At 38.4% G+C, this 13,677-nt stretch overlaps 3 protein-coding genes across 10 annotated transcripts; 2 read left to right on the top strand and 1 right to left on the bottom strand.

The window, feature by feature from the left end:
* The first annotated feature begins 716 nt into the window (after window positions 1-716).
* LOC105157775 (dihydrolipoyllysine-residue acetyltransferase component 2 of pyruvate dehydrogenase complex, mitochondrial) lies at window positions 717-7,455 on the top strand. Of its 2 annotated transcripts, none has more exons than XM_011074250.3 (19): window positions 717-930; window positions 1,904-1,994; window positions 2,943-3,049; window positions 3,157-3,242; window positions 3,327-3,367; window positions 3,689-3,744; window positions 3,835-3,909; window positions 4,007-4,099; window positions 4,698-4,940; window positions 5,070-5,142; window positions 5,278-5,375; window positions 5,692-5,777; window positions 5,857-5,932; window positions 6,199-6,266; window positions 6,346-6,412; window positions 6,497-6,592; window positions 6,671-6,773; window positions 6,859-6,954; window positions 7,075-7,455. In XM_011074250.3, exons 1-19 carry the CDS (start codon window positions 892-894, stop codon window positions 7,143-7,145), a joined length of 1,665 nt encoding a protein of 554 aa, XP_011072552.1. In that variant the 5' UTR covers window positions 717-891; the 3' UTR covers window positions 7,146-7,455. The 2 variants fall into 2 exon arrangements, with proteins under 2 accessions (XP_011072552.1, XP_011072551.1); XM_011074249.3 differs by having other exon boundaries at window positions 718-930; window positions 2,934-3,049.
* A 1,593-nt stretch (window positions 7,456-9,048) lies between these two features.
* Window positions 9,049-9,985, bottom strand: LOC105157776 (mitochondrial import inner membrane translocase subunit TIM23-1). Its single transcript, XM_011074251.3, has one exon. It carries the CDS (start codon window positions 9,927-9,929, stop codon window positions 9,354-9,356), a length of 576 nt encoding a protein of 191 aa, XP_011072553.1. The 5' UTR covers window positions 9,930-9,985; the 3' UTR covers window positions 9,049-9,353.
* A 90-nt stretch (window positions 9,986-10,075) lies between these two features.
* Window positions 10,076-13,648, top strand: LOC105157777 (tRNA N(3)-methylcytidine methyltransferase trm141). 7 transcript variants are annotated; one of them, XM_020692212.2, is made up of 10 exons: window positions 10,076-10,408; window positions 10,539-10,637; window positions 10,916-11,020; window positions 11,204-11,311; window positions 11,408-11,479; window positions 11,587-11,637; window positions 12,096-12,158; window positions 12,253-12,377; window positions 12,564-12,841; window positions 12,937-13,648. In XM_020692212.2, the coding sequence occupies exons 1-9, from the start codon at window positions 10,211-10,213 to the stop codon at window positions 12,751-12,753; spliced, it is 1,011 nt and encodes a 336-aa protein (XP_020547871.1). In that variant the 5' UTR covers window positions 10,076-10,210; the 3' UTR covers window positions 12,754-12,841; window positions 12,937-13,648. The 7 variants fall into 7 exon arrangements, with proteins under 7 accessions (XP_020547871.1, XP_020547872.1, XP_020547873.1 ...); XM_020692213.2 differs by having other exon boundaries at window positions 13,332-13,648; XM_020692214.2 differs by having other exon boundaries at window positions 12,714-12,841.
* The last annotated feature ends 29 nt before the right edge of the window (window positions 13,649-13,677 follow it).

The following is a 13,677-nucleotide window of genomic DNA, read 5'->3' on the forward strand; positions in this document are numbered from 1 at the left end:
TTAGTAGGGCAATAGGACTGGGCTAGTTGGTCTAATAGTTTTGTTGTCTATCAAATATGCTTGGGTTAGCGGGGTTCGTGCAGCTGGGTTGAGCGAATGTGGGCCTGACTCATTGATTTGGACTTCGATCTGTTTTAAATTTGGATTTGAAAAAATATTTATTGTATGCATCAATAATGTTTAATCAATCAAATATATTTTGGAATAATTACACTCATTTTTCCTGAAATTTAGTGTAATTATATGTAGACCCCATGTACTTTAAAAAATTACATATAACACCCTTGAAATTTGCTTTTGTCTAATAAATAAGCCATTCCATTAGTCAAAATTTATCGAATTTGTTGATATTAATAAAACAATCAATTCGTTTTATTACACCATACCTCAGAAGAGGGGAGTGTGCTTATCCCTTTTATTTTAAAAATATTCTTCCTCAAATACTGCTCCATTTAAGTTTTATCCCTTTCAAATTAATTTTATTAATATTATTCACTTTTAATATTGCGATAATTATTATTTAAAATTATCAATTATTTAACGACAGAAAATTTCACAAATACGCCCTCAATCCATGGTAAATAGCCCCTTTTTTTGGTACCAAAAAGGAAAAAATAGAAAATGGGAATGCAAGGTGTGCGGTTTGTATGTTGCTGACTCTGTTTTAGTTTTATATTATATTTTAGCCCCACCGCACACACATAACGCACACTTTGAAAGTGGTATTATTACATTTCACTACTACTTCAACAAATACAAACAACCAAACCCGTTTAATATACTACCGTCCGCCTGCCTTTTTCGACCGTTCAAAAGCCAACCCTAGGATTCCCACTAATCAACCCACCCAACGATTTGATCTTACTCCGGTGAAGAGCGAGGGATTCCGGCATGACGTGCGGTGCTCGGATTTTTCACTACTCCAAAAAGGTGCTCCATTTTCGATGACATGATTAAGTGTTTTTCCGCTGACATGTATGGATGCATTTGTTTATTTTGTCTTGTTTTCTGATTCTATTTCTTAATCTGGATCGTCAGTTTACATACGAGAGATTGAATCTGAATCGGGAATGTTAGCTCGTATTTCAAGATATTGTGGGTGAAATGATTCGCAATATGTTTGGGATCTTACCGTTGATTTGCTGCTTTTGAGCTTTACATTCGTTTTAGAAGTTGCGAAGGACAGTGCGGTGTGAGAATGTTGTGTAGCGGTGGGTTTTGTTCAGAATTTTTATTGTCCTTTGGTGTTAATTCGGGGATTGACTTGTTGTTAGTCGACTGGGGCGAAGCCCAGCGTCCGTTGAGCTTTTTTGATAAATTATTGCTGAAGTCCCGGAATGCATGATTGATGCAGGTGACCTTTTTGGGGAGCATCTTCCCTAGTGGTAGGAAGGGGACCTAACATGTAAACATGGTGTTTTGAATTCTTTAGTGGAATGGGATATGATATGCCAAATTTAGAGTGTCTTACTGGGTACACAAGCTAGGAGCTTATTTGCTTTGTAATCGTGAGTGGCTGACTGGTGTTGTTAATACTGTCCTGGTCCGCTACATGACGGCTTTTGTAGTTTTGACATACATTTTTCTGTACATTTGTATTGTGATGATGCTTTATCTTGAGATTCATTCTCCTAATTAAATTATAATTATATTGGTCGCGGTGCTGTAGATTTATCATCCGTCAGCTTCCTTGACCAAACATATCTTTTATACTCAGTACTTTATTTAGGTGATGTAGTAGCATAATGACTTATTTACATGTTCTCTGCTGTTTTGATTTAAAATAACTTGCCTGCAAATACTCACTAGGGAGACTAAAGGAAAGTATCTTCATTTCCTTGTTGATTCCTGATTCTGGAGTGTACCTTTTCCCTCAGTACATAAATTAAACTTTTGCCTACAGCTCCGTCAAACCCATAACATTTTACGAGATCGTGCAATATCCATACGCTGGATTACGAGTGACGCAAGGCCGTTGATTGATAAAATAGATGGTAAGTTACTGAGCAATTGCTCCATTCTTCTTTAGTACAGTACACTGCATGTCTCTCTTTATATTTGCCACCTAAGAACATGTGTTGAGGTTGTGGTCCTGGCTTCCATTGACTGATATGATCCTTAAATTGGACCCAAGTAATAAGTTTAGTTCACACCTTGGACGGTCATAGTCCTGAAACCTTTTATCTCTGGCAACATTTTGATCTATTGGTGCTTGCTGTCTGAATTTTTCTAATGCCTTATAGAGTAATGTGATGCTATGGTGCAAAGACGGTCTTCATGATTAAGCTTCTTGTGCATTTCTTTTAATCTGGATTCATGTATTAAATATTCATGAGCAATTAGTCACTTTATTTTACTGAACTAACTTCCATATCAAGTTAATGCTGAAAGTAAGTGTTTATGAGAATCCTGCTACTGTCTCAATTATGTGTAATGAGTCTAGCTTCTGAGCTAACTTGTACTAGATCAAGATCAAATGCCAGGTTATATAGACAGTGATTTGATAAGTCATAATTCTAGAATGAGGTTACTTCTAACTTTTAGACTATGCTGTCTGTGCAGAATATGTCGAATGGTTTCCCAATGCTTGAATGAAGGTTTTGTCAAATAGCATCTAGTACATAGCAAACAAGAACGACATGTTTATCTTATTTTAATTCTGTAGTTTGCAAACTTTAGAAATATTCAGTGACTTTTGGAACTAAATTTCTGCTTTCTTAATGCTTGGCTTGTGGCATGAATTTTAGGCCTCATCCAGTTAGCGTTAACCGTCATTTATTACATAATGATTCTACTTAAATAACATGGAGTTTTTACGTGAATCTGTGCCTTTGTTCGCTTGTACATATTTTCTTCTGTATGTTTGTATGTATGTATGCATGTATCTTGTACGTCTTTAGATTTGCATATCCGATGCGTCTATCGTGATTCAGATATTTCAGGGCCCAGCCCAATTGGTATTGGACATGGAGACAGGAATGGTTTTTCAACTTCATCCAGCAGAGGTCGCTTTACACCTAGTCACCTTTCAGCAAACGGAGCCACGGTGGTTAGATCCTGGAATTTTTGCCTCTCTTGTTTCCTGGTGTCCTTTGAGTACCTATGTTGTTTAGTTGGTGAAATCTTGAGAACTTTGTTTTAAATTATGTAATGAAGATATCAGCCATGGGAACGAACAAGTCAAATGCTTTGTGGACAGCAAGGAAGGTTCATGCACCAGTAGTAGGCTTGCTGTGCAACAGGTTCTGACAATCTTTAAAACCATATATCTTTTCATGTAAAAATATATTTGTTCTCACTGGTCTGTTTAACATGCCTGTTGCCAGTCAACCACAAAACTCAATCAGAAGTTTTTCTACGGATTCAGGTTAGTCTGGTACTCCAATCCTGCCAATAAATTATTGTTTAAGACTGAGCATGATATTTAGAGGGATGTTTTAAGCTGGTTGCTGTGTGAAAGTTAGAAGTGAGCAGATTACTGGATGACGGCATTTGTAGTGGCATGTTATATTAAAGTACACCTAATCTACTTACTCCATGCATAAAATTCACTACTAATTCTATAACTTAAAATTTTCTCATTTTGACCATTCTTCCAGGAGTTTGAATAATTTTTTTCAAGCTCCTCTCTCTCTATAGCTTTGTTTGACTCATATCAATCTACTGCTGAGCATGCTGCTTCTTTCAGGCGTTCCACCACATCAAGAGATCGGGATGCCTTCTCTGTCACCTACAATGACGGAAGCACGTGTCTTTCTGAAGTTCTTTGAATGATCTCCTTGTTGTTTACCTACAAGTATCATACTAATTGTTTGTTCTCTTGCTGTAATGTAGGGCAATATTGCAAGGTGGCTGAAGAAGGAGGGTGACAAAGTTTCTCCGGGAGAAGTACTTTGTGAAGTGGAAACTGTGGGTGCTATTGATTCTGTCTGTGCTCTCCTTCTGATAAAATCAAATACTTGTCTTGTAAGTCTGATTCCTATTTCCCATCATTTGATGTCTTAAGGACAAAGCAACTGTGGAAATGGAGTGCATGGAGGAGGGATATCTAGCAAAAATTTTGCGTGGCGATGGATCAAGTGGGATTAAAGTTGGTGAGGTACTTATCTGACAAGGATAAAGGACTTATTCACTATCTCTGGCATTTTTCATGATTTTTCTTAACATATGTTGAATAGACAAGGCAAATTTAATAAGACTGAGTTTTTTAAGACTGAAGTTTCTTATGGTGTCTTTTAGTTTTTTGTATAGCTTAAACTCTTCCTGTTATCATTTTCACCCATGATGCCCATATTAACTTCATAATCCTCACTCTGTTGCTTGATATCCTTAACATGGGCCATCTGACTCAAACATGAATTTTCTTTCTTTAGTGATGAACTCTAACCCAGTAATGAAATTTGTTCTGAATGCATTGAATAACTTTTTAGTTTTTTGTTGAGACTGCGTGTTATTTATGCCAGGAACTGTGTGAAAATGATCCATGGTTTTGCTAGTACCAGTAATTGGATCATAGTGAACTGGTACCAACTTAAATCAACTAATTAATTGGCAATAATTGCCTATCTAAACAGGAACCGGAGCTACATTATTGCATACTGATTTCCAGTTTTAGATGCAAAGAGTGTTGATTTTCGGCTGGAAATATCACCTAATTGCTTTTAGTGACTGATCAAAGTATTATTTATTCCCTCTAGATAATTGCCATAACTGTTGAAGAAGAGGAGGATGTGGCAAAATTTAAGGACTACACTCCTTCAGCATCAGATGCTGCACCCGCACCCAAAGCGCCCTCTGCTCCAACTCAAACAAAGCCAGAAGTTGCAGAAGTGCCTGTTACTTCGCCAGAGCCAAAAGTTTCCACGCCTAGTGCACCATCTTCAGCTGGAAATCGCATTTTTGCTAGTCCTCTTGCCAGAAAACTTGCTGAAGATAACAATGTAAATTAGATACTCAACTATAAAAGCCACTCGACTGCTTTAGCTCGGGTGGTACTCCTTTTATTTTCGTGTCACATATCTCTTGAACTGATTTCTTTCATGTGATACACTTCCGTTACATTAATGCAGGTATCTCTCTCAAACATCAAAGGAACTGGTCCTGATGGGCGCATTGTGAAGGCTGATATTGAAGATTATCTTGGTAGTTTTCTTGTGCCCTGTGTTTGCTTGTACTTAAGTGCCATCTGGATGTTTCTCTTCTTCATGCACCCGGAAGTGCTTGTTTGCTACAGTTATAGTATTTGATAATCCAGCTTTTACCTTCTCTGTACTGTAGCTTCACGTGGTAAGGAAGTTCCGCAAGCTCCTAAGGCTGACACAACAATCTCTGCTGCTTTGGATTACACTGACATCCCACATACGCAAATTAGAAAGGTATTGTTTTGACATAGATATCAATTCCTGTAATAGCAAAGCAAGAGTAGATTCGTTCGTTCTCATCTTGCTGGCAGAAATATCCTTGGTTTACAATAGATTAAAAGGTGTATAATAAGCAATAAGGAACCTTGCTGCCATGCCTAACCTCAACCAGGGAAGTTGGAAACATAGTCTTCAAAGCACATCCTCCTGTACTAAGTACCATAGAGTCTCTGGTGTGCAATTAATGCAAATGGTCAAGTTAGACAGATGCATTTTTAGCATCTCAATTGTTGTTCTCTGCAGCAGCTAACATATGTTGCTATCGGTGCAGGTGACAGCATTGCGGTTGTTGCAATCAAAACAAACCATCCCGCACTATTACCTTACTGTAGATACATGTGTTGACAAGCTTATGGAGTGAGTGCTCAATCTACTGCAAATGAAAATTAGCGCCACCAAATTAGTCGTATCTCTTTTAATCTCTACTTGTCTGCAGATTGCGCAGCCAGCTGAATTCGTTGCAAGAAGCTTCAGGTGGGAAAAGGATTTCCGTTAATGATCTTGTGATTAAGGTATGAGAGGCCTTTGGCAACAACATTATGTTAGATACATGCCTACGTCTTTTTTCTTTTTGTTCTCTACTTTCCTTCCATTTGTTGAAGTCTCTCCTCTTGGAAGATGCGAGGTCTGTTTAACCCTACAATAGCAAGTTTTTAGCTTCTATTCATCATGAATCAGCACCTATAAGGATAAATTCCTTTGAAGTATGTTAATACTGTGTTCAAGTAACTAGAGTTTTCTTAGAGTCAATTGCTTTAACACAACTATTTGACTGCAGGCTGCTGCCTTGGCTCTTAGAAAAGTTCCCCAGTGTAATAGTTCATGGACCAACGATTATATTCGCCAGTAAGTGTGCTTAACAAAGCGGATTGTTGCTTAGTTATCACCGGCTTCTGAATTGCAATATCTTCTATGAATAATACAGGTATCACAATGTGAATATTAATGTCGCTGTGCAAACTGATAATGGGTTGTATGTGCCTGTGATTAAGGTGAGTAATTGTCTGTGCCTGCTTTCACCTTGAGACTAGTAATCATGCCATGCATGTCACGACTCTTTATGCTTAACTTTGCAGGATGCTGACAAGAAAGGTTTATCAAAAATTTCTGATGAAGTTAAGCATTTGGCTCAGAAAGCAAAAGAAAACAGCTTGAAACCAGAAGATTACGAGGTGAAAAAGGACTAATTAATAAGCTTCATAGAGGTTGTAGTTGCTCACAGTATAAATCTTACAATATACTGTTTGCAGGGGGGCACATTCACGGTTTCGAACTTAGGAGGGCCTTTTGGCATCAAGCAATTCTGTGCCATCATTAATCCACCTCAGTCAGGCATTCTAGCAGTTGGATCTGGTAAGTCAAACTCTATTCCTTCTTGCAGTTTCTGGTGTTTGTATCATGCTGATCTTTATCCTCCTTCTTGAATCTGTATGCACAGCTGAAAAGAGAGTGATACCTGGTGGTGGTCCGGACCAGTATAAGTTTGCTTCCTTCATGTCTGTGACATTAAGCTGTGATCATCGGGTCATTGATGGTAAGTTGCCCTGTTTGGCATACAACGACTGAACAGATATATTAAACTATCACTAATTCATCTTTAACTGTATGTAGATATTGATTTGTTCTAATGAGGTATGTTAATGCTGTGTTCTAGGTGCCATTGGAGCAGAATGGCTCAAGGCCTTTAAAGGTTACATCGAGAATCCAGAGTCCATGTTGCTTTGAAGCTGTTTTTGACTTCCCTATTTTCTCCAAATTCTTCTACTCTGATAACCCCAGTCACATAAAGGAACATATAATCCACAGATGTTAATTATTTCCAGCGTGGGTTGTCTAACTGTGATTTGCGGTCACCGGAGAATAGATTTTTGTTAAATAACGAGTCCCAAGAGTAGAATGCTGTGAACTAAATTTTGCTCATGTAGAGTGTGAAAACTTCTGAGCATGAGATAATTTACTTGCCAAGGATTTTATCTGCCTCCTTGAACAGCTCTCTGGTGGAAATAAAATATTCTAGCGCCATTTTGTATGGAAATTGTATTTTCTGCCGATGTCATTATCAAAATTTATTGCATTTTCTGCCGCTGTTGTTATCAAAATTTGGGGCAAAGTTCTTCCGTTTGTCTACTCCCCTATCTGTTCTCTCAGTTCAGTGCCTACCAGGATGATCATGGAGGGCACATCCCTTTCATACCGTCCTGTTTATACAATTGTATCATTGGGCAACATATTTTCTTGCATGCAACACACCATGGGTTAGAAAACTTTTCTTTGCTCATATTTCGCAACGGTGAGATAAGACACTTGTACACTTACCTCAATGAATGCAAAGTACATTGATACTAGTTGGAAAGCAGAAGACAGCTTTATAGTATCACTCGTCCAGCCTAAATACTTCATAGTTATTACAATAAGAGGCATCATTGTACGGAAACTAAAACTTGTCGTAAAAAAGTGCATAGCAATCCCATGGCCACCATCGAATTCACCAACCCACCATCTGTGATCAAGTGCGGTGAACTCTCAAGGCACAGCCTAAAAGTTACATTCAAAAGAATGTTTTTAAGGAAGTACCCTTTTTGCCTATGCTCTATAGTCATATTGTACTTGATCAACATCAGATCATTGAAAAAACAACCACATGCATAGCGGAATCCCCTTCACTAGCCACTGCAGAACATATCACACACATTTTCCTGGTGTAATGTTTTTGGCCTGAAGATAAGAGTACCAAGAAGTTGAATTATGTGATAATAGAAGTTTCTACACGACATCTACTAATAACCTACACCAACGACTGACACTGTGATGCATATAAACTTGCTTTGATGAAAAAGAGTGACTGCACCTCAGTAGAAGCAGGGCACTCAAGAAAATGTAGATGAGCAGAGAAAGAAGCACATTAGCTCTATAATTCAAGTATGAGTAATAAATAATTGACTTCTAGCAAATGCAAACGGGATCCAATTTATTTCTACTTTTCCCCTTAGAGCATCATTTCAATTAGCAAAGAAATAAATGAAACCAAAAAAAGCAGACAACAGAACAGGATATCACCTGGGAACAATAAAGAAAAGTCGAGCAATCACTCATCATTTCAGCTAAAATAAGAACTGAAGCCACATGTCAAATCCTGCAACTTACCGAGATCACAATGAAGCATAACTATTTCTCAACTGTGTCTTCCACAAAACATAGTTTGTGCGCATGTAACCTCGAAAGTCTCCACCTACACTGTCTACTATAAATACATCCAAGCAGTCGTTGTCCATGAAGAACTCAATTATTGAGCAATCATAACATATACCCAAATGCTGATCAGACCAAGATAATCATGCATGAAAACACAGAAACAAAAAGCGGGCACAAGTCGTGGATTTTTGCCCAAAGGCAAAACTTAGGCGAAGCAACTAACTTCTGTAAGCTGAAAGCAATAACATCACCCCACTAGCCTTCAGAATTAACACCAAATGCACAATGAGAACCAAACAAAACAACCACCTGGAAAAAGGGAATGAAAGAAAAAGAGAGTCCATGTACATAGACATTTCTCCAACCCTTCAGCTGTAAGCCATTCAAAGAAACAATATGCGAAAGAATTCTACAAATTTATCATTGAGAGGGAAAATTAAGAATGGCAGTATCACTGTTCTCCTGGAATTTATTCACAAATCCATGTCTTCTACAAACAACATAAATGATACTAGAACTAGAGTACTAAATACTAATATTATATACTACAAATTGAAAAGCATGATCCTTTCATGCCTGCATATAAAGAACTTAAAATTTTCAGTGCCACAAGAGCTGAATAATCATCAAAGTTGCACCTTTAGTATAAGTAGACCACTAGTTAATTGATTAAGAGAACACCGACCGACCAAACAAAAGCAAAATCAAAATCCCAAAAGAATAAAAAGGAAAATCAACTACTCAAATCGGGACGTATCGTTTCAAAGCTTGTTTCCCGGTGACGGCAAGTCCCACAAGCATGCCGCCAATCGCCCCCGCCACGGCAGCGGACCTCGGGCCCGCCGCCGCCTTGTAAAGAGCTCCAGTACCCAACCCGGCCACCACACTGTTGATTATATCATCCGTATCTCTAACCGCGACCATACCGCTTTCAAGGCCCGCGTACAAGAGCCCGATGACACCGCACCGGTTACCGATCTGCCGGCCCGCGTGACCAGACCCGTTGAGGATCCTATTGATTTTCAGCTTCAGGGTATCCGTCGGCTCAATAGCCTTAACCCCGGAGGCGAACCCCTTGGCGGCGCCGGCCGTCGCGCCGGCGAGGTAGCCTATACCTGTATAATAGGTCAAATTTTCTCCCCATGAGCGGCGCTGCGCGTGGGCTTCCTCCTGGAACAGAAACTCCGGTGAGGTGGGGAGGTTGTACAGGGTCTGCGTCGGGAGGTGTAAATCTTGGTATGGGTTGTAAAGTCGGCGATTTGAGTTGCTTTCATCTGCGCTGTTTCCTTGATTCGGAGCTCGAGGTTGGTATGCCATGGCGGGGAGAGAGAGAGACAGAGCTTCTAGGTTAAACTGCAGCTGACTTCTTATAAAACCGGTCCGAAGTTGTTTATAGGGCAGACGACGTCGTACGTCAAAGCGACTACTGACGTGCCATTTACTTGCTCTGGGAGCTATTGCGAGAAGCTCCTCTATCTTTTATGTTATTGCGAATAAGTCCCTAGCTTTCTGATTATTTCAACTTCAGCTACAGTCACCGAAGGGATTAACCCGCTCTGCTGAAAGTCGCGTTACAACAACTGCCACAGTCGCCGAAGATGACGGCCGCCATGACAATGCTGCCGGCTCTGTGCTGTTCTTCGTCCGTTGATCGGAAAATGTCCTCCCTTCTACCTGCCGTCCTGTTCGAGCCATTAAGCTGCGGAAAACGTGGTTTTGATGATGTTAATGAACACTACTTCAGCAGAAAGTCGCTGACGTGTTGGGACAAGTTTTACAAGCGCCATCAGAACAAGGTTTCTTGATTCTCTGTTCATTTTCTTAGCTAATTGTCGTCCCTTTTGTTTTAAACGTTTTGGGTTTTTTCATCAGTAGCGTTATCTTGAACTTAAAGATTTGCATTTTGGATTTCTTTTTTGGTTGCAGTTTTTTAAGGATAGGCATTATTTGGAGAAGGATTGGGGCAAATACTTTTCTGATGGTGATGATGGTGCAATTTCTGCAAATGGGAAAGTGCTTTTAGAGGCAAAGCATGGTCTTTTCTTTCTTTTTATTTGTAATCATTTCAATTAGAAAAAGAAAGCGTAGAATCATCAGTTTCTGTATGTTGGGGGTGATAATTTGAAAGCACTTGCCCATAAATTCATAATGTCAATGATTCTTAGCAAGTGCAGGAAGGCTCTTTCTTCTTTTTGATGTTGCTACAATATGGTAGAAATAACCAATATTTAATTAATGTATGACCGCAGTTGTGAGCTATATGCAGTGATTGTATAACTGAATCCTTTACAGATGAATGACAGATTGGTTGTGGAGCTGGAAATACTATCTTTCCTCTTATTGCTGCATATCCTAAGCTTTTCGTTCATGCTTGTGATTTTTCGACCGAGGCTCTAACTCTTGTTAAGGTTTGTGTGTTCTGTTTGTTGCTTTAAGTGATAAAGATGTGTATGCATGTGTACTTGTGTCTTAGAGTGGGAGTACAAGTATCAGAGTTATGCTAGGCAATTTATTGTCATCCACTGTCTCAAGCGGTCTGGTCCTGGCAGGATTTTTTGTTTATATGACTTCTATTGTGGAAATCGATTCAGGAACATCCAAATTTCAATGGAGACCAGATAAATCTCTTTATCTGTGATGTTGCAAATGATGAGCTCTGTGAAAAAATCTTGCCATCTTCTGTTGATATTGTTACCTTGGTAAGTGAAAACCTGGTGGCAAAGAGTAAGGTTCCAGTTACTATATTACAATATTTGCTGGAATTTTTTCTCCCTGACTTGATAATCCCTGTGCAGATTTTCATGTTATCTGCAGTTTCTCCAAAGAAGATGCCTTTTGTGCTACAAAACCTGAAGAAAGTACTGAAGGTTGCATGCTTTTAAGTATTGCTTCCTTTTCTATTACTTTGATTTTTGTCCTATTTTTATTTTATCCTCCTGAAATTTTTGTTAGTGAATCTCATGTTATACTGCAGCCAAATGGTCACATTCTAGTCAGAGATTACGCTGTTGGAGATTCTGCACAAGTAAGTTCCTTCTTATTAGTCAAGATCTACTATTAGAACTGCTATGGTTGCTGAAATGTAACGGCACTTTTGTCTGCAGATTTACTTTATGGTGGGTTTCTCTTTTAATGAACCAAGAATTGGGTTGAATGTATAGTGAATAATGTAATTTATCATAAAATGAAATTTGAAGAATTGGTTAACACTTTAATAAGCAGGTGCTTAGTCAATGTAATCATTTGAGTGGTAAAGTGCTTTCACCCTGGCAGAGTTCTATAGAAATTTTTGACTAAATATCACACTTTTTTTTTTTTTTTTTACTACAAAAACATGTTACAAAAAATATGTTGCATGTGTTCATTATCCTGAACATAATCAATCTTGATGTGCTTCAAACAACTCCGTCCTGCAATTTATTTTCACCTAATTGTTAAATAACTTGCTTCTTGGATTATATATGAAGAGAGAAAAGTTTTCAGGTGAAGCTGGAGAACAAAAATCAGATGATCAGCAATAATTTCTATTTTAGAGGGGATGGCACTGTAAGTATCTGGATGTGTTTGGTCAACTAATTTCATGTCTGTTGAGCTACAAGTTGATGTAAGCAAATCCTGATAGTTGTTGATTACGTTGCAGTGCTCATTTTATTTCTCTGAAGATTTCTTATCAGCTTTGTTTGTGAAAGCTGGCTTTGGAACTGTGGATATGAATATATATTGCAGACAAGTAGAGAATCGATTTCGGAATATGGCATTTCAAAGGTATAATCAGAAATGCTAGTCCTGGAAGTTATGTTTTTTGCTCATTGCTTAAAGTTCATATTTAATGATATAGGAAGTTGCCATCTCTTTGGGAGAGGGAATAATAGTTCTAACGAAATTAAAAATGATTCCCATTTGGAAATGCACATATTTTGAGCACCCTTATAGAGAATTATGTATTTGCAGATGGGATACTGCATCTGGCTCTATTGTCTATGACCTCATGTTTTCACCCAGCAGGCTGTATTCTGAATATTCTTCTTGTTTATTATTCTACTCTTATTTTCTTATGATGTCTTTCCTGGTGTTGTTGTGTGACCTGACTCATATGGTTAGGCGGTGGATTCGTGCCATTTTCACCAAGATTGACTCCTAGATTCCTAACAACAGTATGGGAGATTTTTACCATCTTCTGAACTTAACTTCCATTTGCAGTTCATGCAAAAGATTGGCATAGAGTACTGGTACGTTTTTGTTTCATCATATTCTTTCTCTGGCAGTTTATTCTCATAATGCCATGCGTATTTGATCAGTGATCACCAAAGAAACCTCATTGCAGATGTTATGCTTCCCATTAATTGATGAAAGCAAAATCAACAGTATATGGTCAGTTCACTTTTGCCCCCCCTGGAAATCTCAAGTCAGGGTTTGCAGATCAGACTTTCTTTTTGTGGAGTTTGTACACTCTTGCAGTTTCAAAATAAATAGACCCCTCAACTGTTTTATGTAAGACAATATATCAAGAATGCAAGGTTCATCTAGAGAGTTGGATAGCCAAATAATTTTTGTCATCCCTCGGAACATTTTCTTTGTGGAATACGAATTTCTCTATTTTATATCATCTGTGCTCATCAAAAGCTTTGCCCTCTACTAATGCTTGACAGGAAGTAATTTAGATGCTTTATCTCCATGTTGAAAACATATTGATATCCTGTTTTCCCATGGAAATGTTAGGGTAGCATATCTTGCAGGATCATAAAGCTATTAGCTTGTACATTGCTGAAAGAAAATGAACATCCATGTGAAATGGGAGGCAGTTGCAGCAGAACTTGTGAATGTTCCCAATTGCTATGAGCTGCTGGTTTCTGTTCTCTGAAGAAATAGTCCAACAGTTTCTATTGTTGTAATTGTGCTGGTGCCACTTCTGGATGCAGTTTTGCTTGGATGTTCCATTTATTTTTCTGTATTACCGTCCCTGGTTTCCTGGTTGATCATGTAAATGCACTTTATTAATGTATTTTTCTATTCAAAGAGATGCTGTTAATGGTTAACTCACACAGACTTCTGACTGACCTGACTT

The sequence above is a fragment of the Sesamum indicum genome, linkage group LG3, assembly GCF_026168435.1.
Source record: "Sesamum indicum cultivar Baizhima isolate 11 linkage group LG3, ASM2616843v1, whole genome shotgun sequence".
In the NCBI taxonomy this organism is placed as follows: Eukaryota; Viridiplantae; Streptophyta; class Magnoliopsida; order Lamiales; family Pedaliaceae; genus Sesamum; species Sesamum indicum.

What these genes read in the sequence shown, in the direction of transcription:
- LOC105157777 (XM_020692212.2), top strand. Translation starts at nt 10,211, where the DNA reads ATGACGGCCGCCATGACAATGCTGCCGGCTCTGTGCTGTTCTTCGTCC. An exon ending in ATGGGAAAGTGCTTTTAGAG is followed by an intron (nt 10,638 to 10,915) that starts GCAAAGCATGGT and finishes GATGAATGACAG; the next exon opens with ATTGGTTGTGGAGCTGGAAA. An exon ending in ACCTGAAGAAAGTACTGAAG is followed by an intron (nt 11,480 to 11,586) that starts GTTGCATGCTTT and finishes GTTATACTGCAG; the next exon opens with CCAAATGGTCACATTCTAGT.
- LOC105157775 (XM_011074249.3), top strand. Translation starts at nt 892, where the DNA reads ATGACGTGCGGTGCTCGGATTTTTCACTACTCCAAAAAG. An exon ending in AACTTGCTGAAGATAACAAT is followed by an intron (nt 4,941 to 5,069) that starts GTAAATTAGATA and finishes ACATTAATGCAG; the next exon opens with GTATCTCTCTCAAACATCAA. An exon ending in TGTGTTGACAAGCTTATGGA is followed by an intron (nt 5,778 to 5,856) that starts GTGAGTGCTCAA and finishes ACTTGTCTGCAG; the next exon opens with ATTGCGCAGCCAGCTGAATT.
- LOC105157776 (XM_011074251.3), bottom strand. Translation starts at nt 9,929, where the DNA reads ATGGCATACCAACCTCGAGCTCCGAATCAAGGAAACAGCGCAGATGAA.